The sequence below is a fragment of the Anomaloglossus baeobatrachus genome, chromosome 3 (assembly GCF_048569485.1).
Source record: "Anomaloglossus baeobatrachus isolate aAnoBae1 chromosome 3, aAnoBae1.hap1, whole genome shotgun sequence".
Classification (NCBI taxonomy): domain Eukaryota; kingdom Metazoa; phylum Chordata; class Amphibia; order Anura; family Aromobatidae; genus Anomaloglossus; species Anomaloglossus baeobatrachus.
In genome coordinates this window covers 266,222,581-266,237,294 of record NC_134355.1, presented here as the reverse complement: position 1 = coordinate 266,237,294, position 14,714 = coordinate 266,222,581, and the positions used below count along the sequence as shown (strand labels likewise).

The following is a 14,714-nucleotide window of genomic DNA, read 5'->3' as shown; positions in this document are numbered from 1 at the left end:
AAAAAACTGGTGAGCCAGTGATCCCACTGGGGGTGTATAGCCAGAAGGGGAGGGGCCTTACACTTTTTAGTGTAATGCTTTGTGTGGCCTCCGGAGGCAGTAGCTATACACCCCAATCGTAATCGTCTGGGTCTCCCAATGGAGCGCCGAAGAAAGGATATTATATTACAAAATCTTGGTGCTAGGCCAGCGATTCTCAATGGTGTCTTCAGGGCTTCTTCAGACATAAGCAGCCCGAGCTGTCCCTTCTAGAGAACGGTAAATGCCATCTGCTCTTAGATGTAGTCAATAAATCAAAGCTAAAGGGCCCGATTCATCAAATATTTGACTTGTCATTTTCACAACACTTTTTCCCAGCTCTGACAAAAGGGCAGAACTCTAGGGGGACGAGGGTGGTATGCCACAAACCTTCTCATCTATAACGAGCAGTGGCATTCCATAAGCCAAGGATCTCACTCCAGTATCTGACTGGAGAGACACTTCTGATGGAGCAGATGGAGGTGGCATGCCGCTCGTCAGACGCTCTAGATCCATGAAGACGTGTGCACTTCATTAATCAGAAGCGTTTGACTCCAGCACACTGCCTCATCAAGAGCAGCGGAAACACTAGACTTGATGAATCCGAACCAAAGTGTTTTCCCAACACCATTTCATTAAAGATAAATAAAATTTTACCTTTATATCTGTGATCCGATGTCTTATTCCAGAAAAAAAAATCCATGTTTTTTAATATATAAATTATAAATTATCTGTTAAGATCAATGGACTGGAAACAGGTCTCCCGCCAGAGATTATTTTAAAGGAAAGGGTCATTACCAGTGTGAGACATGTCGATAAGAAGAGAAAGCCATCAGTTATTACATGTCTCACACTAGTCATTTCAAATAAGCATAGGAGGCAAATTTTCAGGGAAATCTGTCCCGCCCATAGATAATAACAGCTCATTTACATATTAAAAACACATGTGGCTCTCTTTAGAATTAGACATAGAATTGCTGATATCAAGGTATTCATTTTATTCAACTTCCTATGACCTGCATGCCCTACATACAGTTTAAGGAGGGTTGATCCTTCTGACAGATTCCCTTTACTAGATTGGTTTCCTTTTAAATATAACTATATCGGAAGAGGTAGGTGAGAGTCTGATATGTTGGGGTAGAGAGTTGCAAAGTATGGGAGATGCACTGGAGAAATCTTGTATGTGATTGTGGGAGGAGGTGATAAGAGGGGAGTAGAGAAGATCTTTTAACAATCTGAGGTTACGTGTGGCTAAGTACCGGGAGACTAGGTCACATATGTAAGGAGGAAACAGGTTGTGGATGGCTTTGTAGGTCATGGTTAGGGTTTTGAATTGGAGTCATTGGGCAATGGGAAGCTAGTGAAAGGACTGGCAGAGAGGGGAGAGGTATCAGTGACTGAGAAAGCCACCCATGTTTTCAGTAACAAACATAAGCCAGAATTCCATCCATGGAGTCTGCCAGTTCTAAATCTGTTAACGATCAACTTTTTGGGCAGCACCAATCACAGCCTACAAGACACTGTTTAGAGGGGTGTACAGTTTTCCTTCACCAGAAACCTCCTGTGTAAAAAGGGTCCACGAGTTCTGAATAGGGTTGAGATGAAGTGACAAAGGGACAAGGTCATTCTCTCATCTTCAAGGCTCTTACTGGCTGGCCAAGCAGAGGACACTTCGGAGCATGTGATCAAGCAATGTTCTTTACAAAATTCATGGCTGTCTTGCAAAATGCAGACTTTTACCTGCACAGCTACTTGATGAAGAAAATTTAAAACCTGGTAAAACGTTTTGGGAGTTAATTTTAAGCTCATCTCCAACCCAAAAATGTACAACTGGGCAATCTTTAACCCCTTCACTCCGATGCGTGTTTTCCCTTCATGATTAGGCCATTTTTTTTTTTTTTTAAATTCTAACCAGCATCATGAATTAATAACTCTGAAACACTTCAACGGATCCCTGTGATTCTGAGACTGTTTTTTCGAGACATATTGAGTTTATTTGTGAAAATACCCTGAGATACCAGAACAGCAGAAATCCACTTGACCCCATTTTACAAACTGCATCCCTCAATGAATTCATCTGGGGGTGCAGTGAGCATATTGACACCACAGGTTTCTCAGAATTTTATACTATTGGGGGTGAAAAAAAAAAAATTACATTTTTACCACTAAAATGTTTTAACCCCAGATTTCCAATTTTCACAAGGGGAATAAAAGAAGGCCCCATAATGTGTTACACAAATTCTCCTGAATGTGACAATACCCCACGTGACTGTACAGTCGCATGGGAGGGCTCGAGAGGGAAGGAGCACCAATTGAATTTTGGAGTACAGATTTTCCTAGAATAGTTTGTTGACAGCATCTGCAAAGCCCCTAAGCTCAAGAACAACAGAAACCCTCTCAACTGACCTAATTTTGGAAATTACACCCCTCTGGGAATTAATCCATGGGTGAGGTGAAGATTTAGTCTCTGGAAAACACCCATGGAGTAAAACACAATGAATGTTGCAGAATTAAAAATTGCAAATAAGCTCTGGACCTGCCCAGCACATTGTAGTGCCTGTATATTGTGCCTAGTTTGTGCTTCTGAAGACAACCCCCCCACCACCCTCCGAGGATTTTTGTAGCTGGGTGACCCGGAGGAAGACATGACGAACTCGGGTTACCATGGCAACGATCAGGCCTTCACAATGACGCCATGGGGGTCGAAATTGGATAAAAGAGGGAGTACACATCACCCCACCCTTCTAAATGCGGTGCATGATATCTTTGGCACGGGGAATGTCACACCTAGAGAGGACACGGGGAATGCCCCTGGCTGTGAGAGTTGGGGCTTGGCTGTCATGTAAGCGGAGCTCACGAGGCTGTTAAAAGGCACTTGATGGCTGATTAAATCAGAAAGAAGTGGGCCCGGCACTCGAGCTGCATCAAAGTCAGGGAGCCGGTATATGACGTACCCGTACATCATATGTTGTTAAGGGGTTAAAAAACAAAAGGTTAAAAAGTACCTGCAGTATCATCTAAGTCTATGAGCTTAGGCATTAAGCTTTCAGGTAGTTTCTCAGGTAAATCATATCCGTTTTTTCGAGCGACTACGAGATGAAAAGCAGCACAGAATTCATCCAACGTCAACGCTCCGTCCTTATCAAAATCCGAGAGCTCCCTACAATGTTAAGCATATTATAAGCACACAACTCATTACATACAAGTTTGCACATACTGAATTTTTATCACCATATATAAAACATCAGATCAGCGATATGTGAACTAGAGACATATTTTACATGCTAAACAGAACACATTGAAAATGTACCTCCAATTATAAAAAATATGTTACATAAATCAGTAGCACAAGCAAAAATAAACACAAACTTGTCTTACTACAGAAAAATGCATCCTCTCCTCCACATCCTTATTAATCTGAATTTAATGGTTAGATTCATCTCCAGAGATAACATGGTCCGATCATTGAGAGATTATGGTCCAGTCACACTAAGCAACTTACCAGTGATCCCAACAACGATAGGGATCGCTGGTAAGTTGCTAGGAGGTTGCTGGTGAGATGTCACACTGCGACGCTCCAGCGATCCCACCAGCAACCTGACCTGGCAGGGATCGCTGGAGCGTCGCTACACAAGTTGCTGGTGAGCTCACCAGCAACCAGTGACCAGCCCCCAGCGCCGCGTGGAAGATGCTGCGCTTGGTAACTAAGGTAAATATCGGGTAACCAACCCGATATTTACCTTGGTTACCAGCGCACCCAGCTACACGTGCAGAGAGCAGGGAGCAGCGCACACTGAGCGCTGGCTCCTTGCTCTCCTAGTTACAGCACACATCGGGTTAATTACCCGATGTGTACTGCAGCTAAATGTGCACAGAGCAGGGAGCAGCGCACAATGCTTAGCGCTGGCTCCTTGCTCTCCTAGCTACAGCACACATCGGGTTAATTAACCCGATGTGTCCTGCAGCTACATGTGCACAGAGCAGGAGCCGGTACTGACAGTGAGAGCGGCGGAGGCTGGTAACAAAGGTAAATATCGGGTAATCAAGGACAGGGCTTCTTGGTTACCTGATGTTTACTGTGGTTACCAGCCTCCGCAGAAGCCGGCTCCTGCTGCCTGCACATTTAGTTGTTGCTGTCTCGCTGTCACACACAGCAATCTGTGCTTCACAGCGGGACAGCAACAACTAAAAAATGGCCCAGGACATTCAGCAACAACCAACGACCTCACAGCAGGGGCCAGGTTGTTGCTGGATGTCACACACGGCGACATCACTAGCAACATCGCTGCTACGTCACAAAAGTTGTTCGTTAGCAGCGATGTTGCTTAGTGTGACGGGGCCTTTAGGTTCCAGCTACTATTCATGGAAGTCCATGAAAACACGAGAGGTAGGAGGGGCGATTGGAGAGATATCGAGACAGTGCATCTTCTCATGGGTTTACCACCTTATCCCGGAGGTGGAATTATAAAGAGACTGCTCCTGCTGAATAATATTTATGCTGCGGCTGCATCTGAAGGGGTGCTACAGAGAAATAGGGGAGCAGTAGCTCCACTTTCCTGTGATGTGTAAAAGGATAACTCAAAAAGGAGCCAAGTCTGAGAGAGCAGGTAAGAAGAAACTATTTTTCTGTAATAAGGCAGATAAGAAATTTCTTACCTTAGCTTGTACTCTTGACTTATAGAAAGCATTTTTATATCTGGACTAGCTGTAGTACCCGGGCATTGCCCGGGATAGCAACTGTGTCTCTCTGCCTGCCCGCGCCTGTGTCTTTCCCAGTCTGTCTGTGTCTGTCTTTTTCTGTCTCACTCTATCCGTCTCACCACTGACATATTACCTCACACATAAGCTTCTTATGCTAACAGTTTATTTTGTTCCTAAAGCAACCACTGACAGTTGCCATTAATAGCCTGTAGCTTCCACCTCCATTCAGTTTAATGGAGGCAGGATTTTGGAGTGTAAGTAAAGTGCAGGGTTACATTTTCCCGTCAAAACATAGTCTGACGTTCCCCGAGTCACATGAGACGTCTGTGCAAAATTTCGTGATTGTAAATGTGATGGTGCGGATTTCTTTAGCGGACATACATACACACTCAGCTTTATATATTAGATGTACACTTAATCTCTTAGTAACCACCAATATGACAAATATAAGTGAATAGCATTTCCCAATGCGTGAAAATGCTGTGCACCAGTCACGATCGGTGTAGGCACCAATCATAGCCGTTTAACCCCTTAGATGCTGCTGTCAATAGTAACTACGGCTTCCAGATGTTTAACAGAGTCTGATTAAAGCTATAAAGTTTGAAAATTGCAAATTTCTAATATGGTTCTAAATAAAAGGCAAAACATATTGACCTAAATTTAGCATTCTCATAAAATATGTGTCACAAAAAAAAAAAATCACTGGGATATGCATGTTGAAACATTGCAGAGCTATTGCTACTAAGTGACAAGTCAGATTAGACAAATTTGGCCTCGCTACTAAGGGATTAAAAGGGCTATTTCCAAATTGTCTCTTGAGCAGCACACAGCTTTCCAGTCTGTCACTTCCTGGTTTAAAGTGGGCGGGAACTCCTCCTTGAGTGACAGTTTTGGCAAAAAGCAGTACTGCAGTATTAGTACAACTGTAAAGCTCAAAACGTTCTACTAACACATTCAGCCATCAGCGGTTTGTTCTACATTGTTCTCACTATATTTGCACAATTATAAGAGGGCATTTGAGCAATAACACATGAGATCAGTGAGGAGATCTGCTCTGGAAGCAGACAATGGCAGGGGTTGGTGATTTTGCAAGATTTATAACAGCAGCTTGTCTGGAGCTGAGATGGAGGGGGACGTAAGCTGCGTATTGCTGAATAGAAATCAATAAGCTGGAGAAAGGTGGCTGGCATGTTAAAACTTAGCTATTGGGCACACTGGCCAGAGCCTAGGAAAGCACTAATGACACAGCTCCATGTAAAGCAGCTGTACATTATGAAAGATAAAAGCTCTTAGTGTGGGAAAATGACAGCAATTAGAAAAAGGAAGTTACTTGCAAAGTGGCTTATTTTCATACTAACTAAATAACCCAATTTTATAAATATAAGAATACCCTTTTAAAAAGCTGAATGAACTAGAAGATTTACAATAAAAGACACTAAAACATACCATATATGAGAAAGCTCTGGAATTGGAAGCTTAGATTTTGTAAAAAATTCTTTTGCAGCTGATCCTAGAAATAAAAAATAAATAAATGCTGAGTATAAAAATAGACAAATCACATTAATGGATCTGAAAAACACTGAAATTAAGAGATTTAAGCTTCTACTAATATGCTGCATTGTCACACACCAATGCTCCGTAGGGAAAAAAAAATAAGAAAAAAAAAATAAAAAAAACTGTAGGTCACTAAAGTTCATTTTTGACTTGAATGCAACTTGTGAACAGATTTTTGCAATGGAACCTAATCGCAGCAAAACAGGACAAGAAAGCCAAATTCCAGTGATGTATCACTTAGGCTACTTTCACACATCCGGTTGGAGCACTGCGGCTCAATCCGGCTGTGAAACCTATGCAACAGATGCGGCGAAAACACCGCATCCTCTGCATAAGTTATTACATGCGGCCCGTCCGTTTTTTCCAGTTGCGGCACGCTACTGAGCATGCGCAGTGGAAGAAACTGCATGTGGCGGCCGGATGCGGTTTTTGCCGCATCGCGCTGCATCCGGCGTCCATAGGCATGCATTGAAAAATGCGCCACAGCGGCTGGATGCGGCGCAATGTGGTTTTTTTTTTGCCGGAGCAAAAAACGTGCCAGGGAACGTTCCATCCGGCCGCCGCATCGGCTAAATCTGCCGCATGCGGCAAAAAATGGACAGAACGCCCTTGCGGCGCCAATGCAAGTCAATGCTGGAAAAAACTAAACCGGCAGCAAAAAAAAAAAAAAAAAAAAAAAGGGTTTTTTCTTCAGCAGAGCGCCGGATTGTGCCGCACTGCTACAGCCGGATGTGTGAAAGTAGCCTTACTAGGTTGCTCAGTGTAGCACCTGTTTTGTCTGATGTAGATGTAGCAGAGCCAAGTCTTCTGCTCTGTGTAAAACCTGCACCTTGACTGTCAGCTCCCTGTGTACACTGTTTATTGTGAGAAAGCTACTAATTAGTGGATGGAGGCAGAGTTACACAGATTACTGCTGATTGGCAGCTTTCTGTGTACATTGTATATTGACAGAATGATGGCAAACAGTGAGCGGGGTGGGGGGGGTGGGACCGCGTGGATGGAACAGGAGGTGCGCAACACTTTGGCCTTGATTCATCAAAACCGTCAATTTTCTCACCAGTCTTAATAAGGGGAGTCACATTCCTGATTCAGGAAGGAAATCCCCAGCTAAAGTAAGATGTCTGGTGTAAGAAATGCCTCATAAATTAGACTAGCTGTAACGTCATACCTCCATTGTGCCCCAGCTGGGCCCATTTTTAGAAAGACACGAAAAAACATCTTTAAAAGTTGTGCCAAAAAGTTGCGACTTTTCAAAGCAATTTAAGTCAGAATTTTGGCTAAATTGCTTTGATGAATCAGGGCCATGGTCCTGTATGAATAATGGCCTGCTGAGGATATTCATTTTATTCAAGACACAAAACAGCCCAGTAAATGACTGAAATCAGGGTCTCAGCCCCCACATCATCATGTTCTCAGATTGTATAGCAAAAATCTGCTTACGGATTGCATTTAAAACATCTAGATACTAGAAGCTACACATCCAAGCATTCCGCTTTTCCTTTTCATGGAACCGCAGATAAGAACATACTGTGAATGGGAGCTTGTCTTGTGTGCTCAGTTACTGGCCCCATATACCCCAATACATAAAAACTGCTTCCACAATAGACATTTTATGCACACGACAAAGCAATTGAATGATTATGTTGAAAATTGAGCCCTACTGGTTAAAAATCTAATCAGTAAAATATCCACTGGGGATAAAAAAAAAAAAAAAAAGTCCACAATCAATAAAACCATCACGCAGAAGGCTTAACCCTTGTGACTCAAGGGCAGTTTATAGAGAATTTTTCAGAACATATCCTATCGCTTTGTTATGAAGGGCTACATTTACACCAAAGTGTGTCATGATTAGATTATTGATTGCTCTCAGTGAGAAAATATTATAGTCTTTGTAGTTGTGATACCTTTTTAATGGCGAACTACAATAAATGATGTAACAGAGCAAGCTTTCCAGACATCTCCAGTCCCTTCATCAGGCATGGTATGATAAAAATTGTTATACCATGCCTGCTGGAGAGACGTAAGGAGTCTGGAAAGCTTGCTCTGTAACATCATTTATTGTAGTTCGCCATTAAAAAGGTATCACAACTACAAAGACTATCATTTTGTTTCTAGCGCCGCTAGTCTCTACCCAGCCGCCGGCACAGACACAGGAGATGATCGCGATGCAGCAGGGTAACGGGGACGGCTCCACTCAGCGGCGCTGCCGCTGACACAGACTGGAGGACGAGCGATGCTGCAGGGGAACGGTGAGTACTGTACACTGATTCACTGCTCCCTGCGCTGATGATGATGCAGTGAATACAGCCGCACATGATCACTCCAGGCCGTAGTTGTCAGGGGTGATCATGCGGGCCGGCTGTTTATCCCCCGCCCATCAGTCAGTGCCTGCTTCAACGCTGAGGAATGATGGGCGTGCATATTAAATGAGCGGGTCCACGTGGTCACGGTAGGCTGCTACAGCCTGTCCGTGCCCCCGATGACCCGCTCCACCGCAGCACCCTCATTCCCTGCAGCCACATTCAGACCATAAGACGCACCCCCCACTTTCTCCCAACATTCGGGGGGAAAAAAGTGCGTCTTATGGTCCGAAAAATATGGTACATGCAGCTGTTTTTTTTTTGTTTTTTTAATTTACATAAAAAAAAACAAAAAAAAAACACTGCGGTCCCTCAAATTTTGATACTCAGCCATCATAAAGCTGACAGCTGGTATTTTCAGGCTGGAGAGACCCATGCTTATTGGGTCCCCCCAGCCTAAAAATAGCAGCCTGCAGCAGCCCAGGATTGTCGAATCCATTAGATGCAACAATCCCAGAACTTTACATGGCTCATCCAGATTGCCCTGGTGCGGTGGCAATTGGGGTAAAAAGAGGTTAATGACAATTCACAGCTGCTTTTAAGCCCTAGACTAGTAAGGGCCGTTTCACACATATGACATTTCGCTGGATTGCCGAATCCGGCACACTCCAGTACACTAATACTGTACAATGGCATTGTGGCAAGCTCCGGTCACATGACAGCATGTGACGGGAGCTTGCTGCAATGCCATTGTGTTGTATTGCACTGTACTAGAGTATGCTGGATCCGGCAATCTGGCGAAATGCCGGATGTGTGAAACAGCCCTAATGGGGAGGGTCTATGAGACCCCCGCATTACTAATTTCTAAGTGAAAATAAAATAAATGCAAACACTGAAAAAATCCTTTGTTTGAAATAAAATACAAAGAAACACTTTCACTCCTTTATTAACCCCCAAAACACCCAGGTCCAACATAATCCTCACGAAGAACCTCGACGATTCCAGCTCTGCTACATTACTGAAGGCACAAAGCGTGGACATAGAAAACGACCGCACGCTGTGTGCTTCAGGCAGAAAATGAGCTGCGCGATGATCTGTGACATCACTCAGATTGTGGCCACAGATTGCGGTCCCCGTGGTCCTCCACCTGTGATCGCAGGTAACGTCATCTGAGGTGACCTCATTAAACTGAGTGGCCTCAGGTGAAGAACCGTGGTAACCTCTAGCTGTGCCTTCAAATAACCTGAGTGACGTCACCGTTCATTGTGCGGCTCACGCAGTCTTTGCCTGAAGCCCACAGCAGGCGGTCATGTTCTATGGCCGCTCATAATAGGAGAGCTGGAATAGTCGTGGGACCTAGTGTGGATTATATAAGACCTGGGTGTTTTTGGGGTTAATAAATGGTTGAAAGAGGGTGTTTATTTTTATTTCATTTCAAATAAAGGATTTTTCGGGTGTTAGGTTTATCTTCACTTACAGATTAGTAATGGGGGGAGGGGTCTCAGACGCCTTCCATTACTAATCTAAGGCTAAGTGGCAGATGTGAGCTGTTATTAACTCCTTGTTACCCAGATTGCCAATATCTATGGGTCTCACCAGCCTGAAAATACCAGTAGCGCCAGGTAAAATGACCTCAACAAGTTGACAGACCTGCATCACCTGGCAGAAAACCGCATATTTTTTTGCCAAAAAGAAAAGCAGATTTGGAGGTGAAATGTTTATATCATATTCCTGCACCAAATCTACATCTCCTGGCAAAAAGTCACATCAATATCACATCATAATGCATGCGGATTTGATGTAGTACTTAAAAGTAAAACTCGTCCTGCATAACACAAGCGCCATGTGGCTAGAGCAATATTAAAAAAAAAAAAAATAAATAAAACAAATATATATATATATATATATATATATATATCACATACACAGTGCCTATAAGTAGTGTTCAACCCCCTGCAGATTTAGCAGGTTTACACATTCAGAATTAACTTGGCATTGTGACATTTGGACTGTAGATCAGCCTGGAAGTGTGAAATGCACTGCAGCAAAAAAGAATGTTTTCTCTTTTTTTTTTTTTAAATTGTGAAAAGTTTATTCAGAGGGTCATTTATTATTCAACCCCTCAAACCACCAGAATTCTGTTTGGTTCCCCTAAAGTATTAAGAAGTATTTCAGGCACAAAGAACAATGAGCTTCACATGTTTGGATTAATTATCTCTTTTTCCAGCCTTTTCTGACTAATTAAGACCCTCCACAAACTTGTGAACAGCACTCATACTTGGTCAACATGGGAAAGACAAAAGGAGCATTCCAAGGCCATCAGAGACAAGATCGTGGAGGGTCACAAGGCTGGCAAGGGGTTCAAAACCCTTTCCAAGGAGTTGGGCCTACCTGTCTCCACTGTTGGGAGCATCATCCGGAAGTCGAAGGCTTATGGAGCTACTGTTAGCCTTCCACGGCCTGGACAGCCTTTGAAAGTTTCCACCCGTGCCGAGGCCAGGCTTGTCCGAAGAGTCAAGGCTAACCCAAGGACAACAAGGAAGGAGCTCCGGGAAGATCTCATGGCAGTGGGGACATTGGTTTCAGTCAATACCATAAGTAATGTACTCCACCGCAATGGTCTCCGTTCCAGACGAGCCCGTAAGGTACCTTTACTTTCAAAGCGTCATGTCAAGGCTCGTCTAGTTTGCTCATGATCACTTGGAGGACTCTGAGACAGACTGGTTCAAGGTTCTCTGGTCTGATGAGACCAAGATCGAGATTTTTGGTGCCAACCACACACGTGACGTTTGGAGACTGGATGGCACTGCATACGACCCCAAGAATACCATCCCTACAGTCAAGCATGGTGGTTTGGGGCTGTTTCTCAGCCAAGGGGCCTGGCCATCTGGTCCGCATCCATGGGAAGATGGATAGCACGGCCTACCTGGAGATTTTGGCCAAGAACCTCCTCTCCTCCATCAAGGATCTTAAGATGGGTCGTCATTTCATCTTCCAACAAGACAACGACCCAAAGCACACAGCCAAGAAAACCAAGGCCTGGTTCAAGAGGGAAAAAATCAAGGTGTTGCAGTGGCCTAGTCAGTCTCCTGACCTTAACCCAATTGAAAACTTGTGGAAGGAGCTCAAGATTAAAGTCCACATGAGACACCCAAAGAACCTAGATAACTTGGAGAAGATCTGCATGGAGGAGTGGGCCTAGATAACTCCAGAGACCTGTGCCGGCCTGATCAGGTCTTATAAAAGACGATTATTAGCTGTAATTGCAAACAAGGGTTATTCCACAAAATATTAAACCTAGGGGTTGAATAATAATTGACCCACACTTTTATGTTGAAAATTTATTAAAATGTAACTGAGCAACATAACTTGTTGGTTTGTAAGATTTATGCATCTGTTAATAAATCCTGCTCTTGTTTGAAGTTTGCAGGCTCTAACTTATTTGCATCTTATCAAACCTGCAGGGGGGTTGAATACGACTTGTAGGCACTAATGAGATTATATATATATATATATATATATATCAAGGGAGGAAAAACCGAAGGCGCATTAAAAACAAAACGTTGCTCAGTCGGGGGTTTAAAATATGCAAGCAATATGCTTTTTAGGGTTCACTCACAGTTGGATTTAAAAAAAAAAAAAAAAAATAATTAGCTCAGATTTTCATCCAGAAGAGTTGGATCAGTGAAATCGGTTTGGTATTCCATATGTTATGTGAGTGCGAGATTTTTTTTTTCTCGCCTAGCATCTGTATGCCATCCGTATGATATGCCTATTTTTCTCGGCAGCTATTACTCTACAATCATCTACAGGCCAATTTACAGTGTTAGAGGCTACAGAATGACAATGTATCAGTAAAAAATGGACTTGCATTGGCGAATCTCAACTATTTTAACCTCTTTGCGACACATGACATACTGGGTACGTCATGGATCGTGTCAGGTTAATGCCTGCTGGCTGGCGTGTGCAGCCATCCCTGCACATGTGAGCTGATTTGAACAGGTAACATATGCGACTATCAGGCATGTTTGGGACCAACTCTCGCCTGTTAACCCCTTGCATCTCGCTGTCAAAATGTGACAGTGAGATGAAATGGTGCGCCGCGGTAAGCACTTACCCTGCGCCATCGATAGTCACATGACGTGATTACATGGATCCGATAGTTATTATGGTAGCACAGGGTCATGTGATGACTCCTGTAGCTATCATGAGTCATTTCCTCTTACACCCGCGGGACTGCCCTGTGTGAGAAGAGAGCAGCTTTTCTGTAGATCTCAGCTGCGATCTACAGAAAGGAAGCAATCAGACTACTGATCCTTATAGCCCCCTAGAGGGACTAGTAAAATAAAAAAAAAAAGTAAAAAAAATAAAAATAAAAAAAGTTTAAGTAAAAAAAACCCCAAAGCCTTAAAAATAAAGTTCAAATCACCCCCCATTCGCTTCATTTGAAATTAAAGAGTAAAAAAAAAAAAATTAAAAAAAAAAAAAAAAAACACATTTGGTATCGCCGCATTCAGAAATGCCTGATCTATTAAATTATAAAAATAATCTGATTGGTAAAAAAAAATCCAAAACGCCAAAATTATGTTTTTTGGTTGCAGCATATTTTGCGCAAGATGCAATAACAGGCGATTAAAACGTAGCATCTGCGCAAAAATGGTACCGTTAAAAATGTCAACTTGAGATGCAAAAAACAAAAAATAAGCAGTGTCACTGAGCCAGAGATCCCGAAAAATGAACTCTGCGGATCGCGGAAAAAGGAGCAAAAAACCCGTACATAAAAAGAAACCTATACATGTTTGGTGTCTACGAACTCGTACCGACCTGAGGCATCACACCCACACATCAATTTTACCATATAGTGAACACAATGAGAAAAATATCCCAATAAATCAGGTATTTTTTTTTTTTTGCAATTTTTTTTGCAGTTTTCCAGTACAATATATGGTAAAACATTGTTTAATGCAAAATTACAACTTGTCCCGCAACAAATAAGCTCTTATATGGCAAGAATGCTAGAAAAGAAGGGAATTTTGTTTACTTACCGTAAATTCCTTTTCTTCTAGCTCCAATTGGGAGACCCAGACAATTGGGTGTATAGCTATTGCCTCTGGAGGCCACACAAAGTATTACACTTAAAAGTGTAAGGCCCCTCCCCTTCTGGCTATACACCCCCAGTGGGATCACTGGCTCACCAGTTTTAGTGCCAAAGCAAGAAGGAGGAAAGCCAATAACTGGTTTAAAGACCAATTCAATCCGAGGAAAACATCGGAGAACTGAACCATACCACATGAACAACATGTGTATCCGAAAAAACAGAAAAACCCCGAGAAAATAGGGCGGGTGCTGGGTCTCCCAATTGGAGCTAGAAGAAAAGGAATTTACGGTAAGTAAACAAAATTCCCTTCTTCTTTGTCGCTCCATTGGGAGACCCAGACAATTGGGATGTCCAAAAGCAATCCCTGGGTGGGTAAAAGAATACCTCATGATAGGGCCGTCAAACGGCCCTCTCCTACAGGTGGCCAACCGCCGCCTGAATGACTTATCTACCTAGGCTGGCGTCTGCCGAAGCGTAGGTATGCATCTGATAATGCTTGGTAAAAGTAAGTAGACTCGACCAGGTGGGTGCCTGACACACCTGCTGAGCCGTAGCCTGGTGCCGTAATGCCCAGGATGCACCCACGGCTCTGGTAGAATGGGCCTTCGGCCTTGAGAGAACCAGAAGCCCAGTAGAACTGTAGGTTTCAAGAATTGGTTCCTCGAGCCCCCGAGCAAGGGTGGATCTGGAAGCTTGCGACTGTTTACGCCGACCAGCGACAAGGACAAAGAGTGCATCCGGGTGGCGCAGGAGCGCCATGCGGGAAGTAGAACCTGAGTGCTCTCACCAGAACCAACAGATGCAAATCTTTCTGAAATTGATGGACTGGACGAGGACACAAAGAAGGTGAGGTGATATCCTGATGGATATGAAAATGGGATACCACCTTAGGGAGAAATTCCGGAACCGGACGCAGAACTACCCTGTCCTGGTGAAGGACCAGGAAGGGAGTTTATATGAGAGCGTTGCTAGCTCGGAACTCTCCTAAGAGACGAGACCGTTACTAGAAGGCCACTTCCCGTGAAAAACGGGAAGGGAGACAT

General features: G+C 43.4%; 1 protein-coding gene across 4 annotated transcripts in view; it reads right to left on the bottom strand.

The window, feature by feature from the left end:
- REPS1 (RALBP1 associated Eps domain containing 1) overlaps positions 1–14,714 on the bottom strand; it is a 161,950-nt gene that overhangs the window by 67,201 nt on the left and 80,035 nt on the right. For all 4 annotated transcript variants that reach the window (XM_075339820.1, XM_075339821.1, XM_075339823.1 and 1 more), the window contains exons 7-8: positions 6,166–6,229; positions 3,024–3,178 (exon numbers count right to left, since the gene is read on the bottom strand). In XM_075339820.1, coding sequence (XP_075195935.1) covers positions 3,024–3,178; positions 6,166–6,229 — 219 coding nt within the window. The remainder of the gene's footprint in view (positions 1–3,023; positions 3,179–6,165; positions 6,230–14,714) is intronic.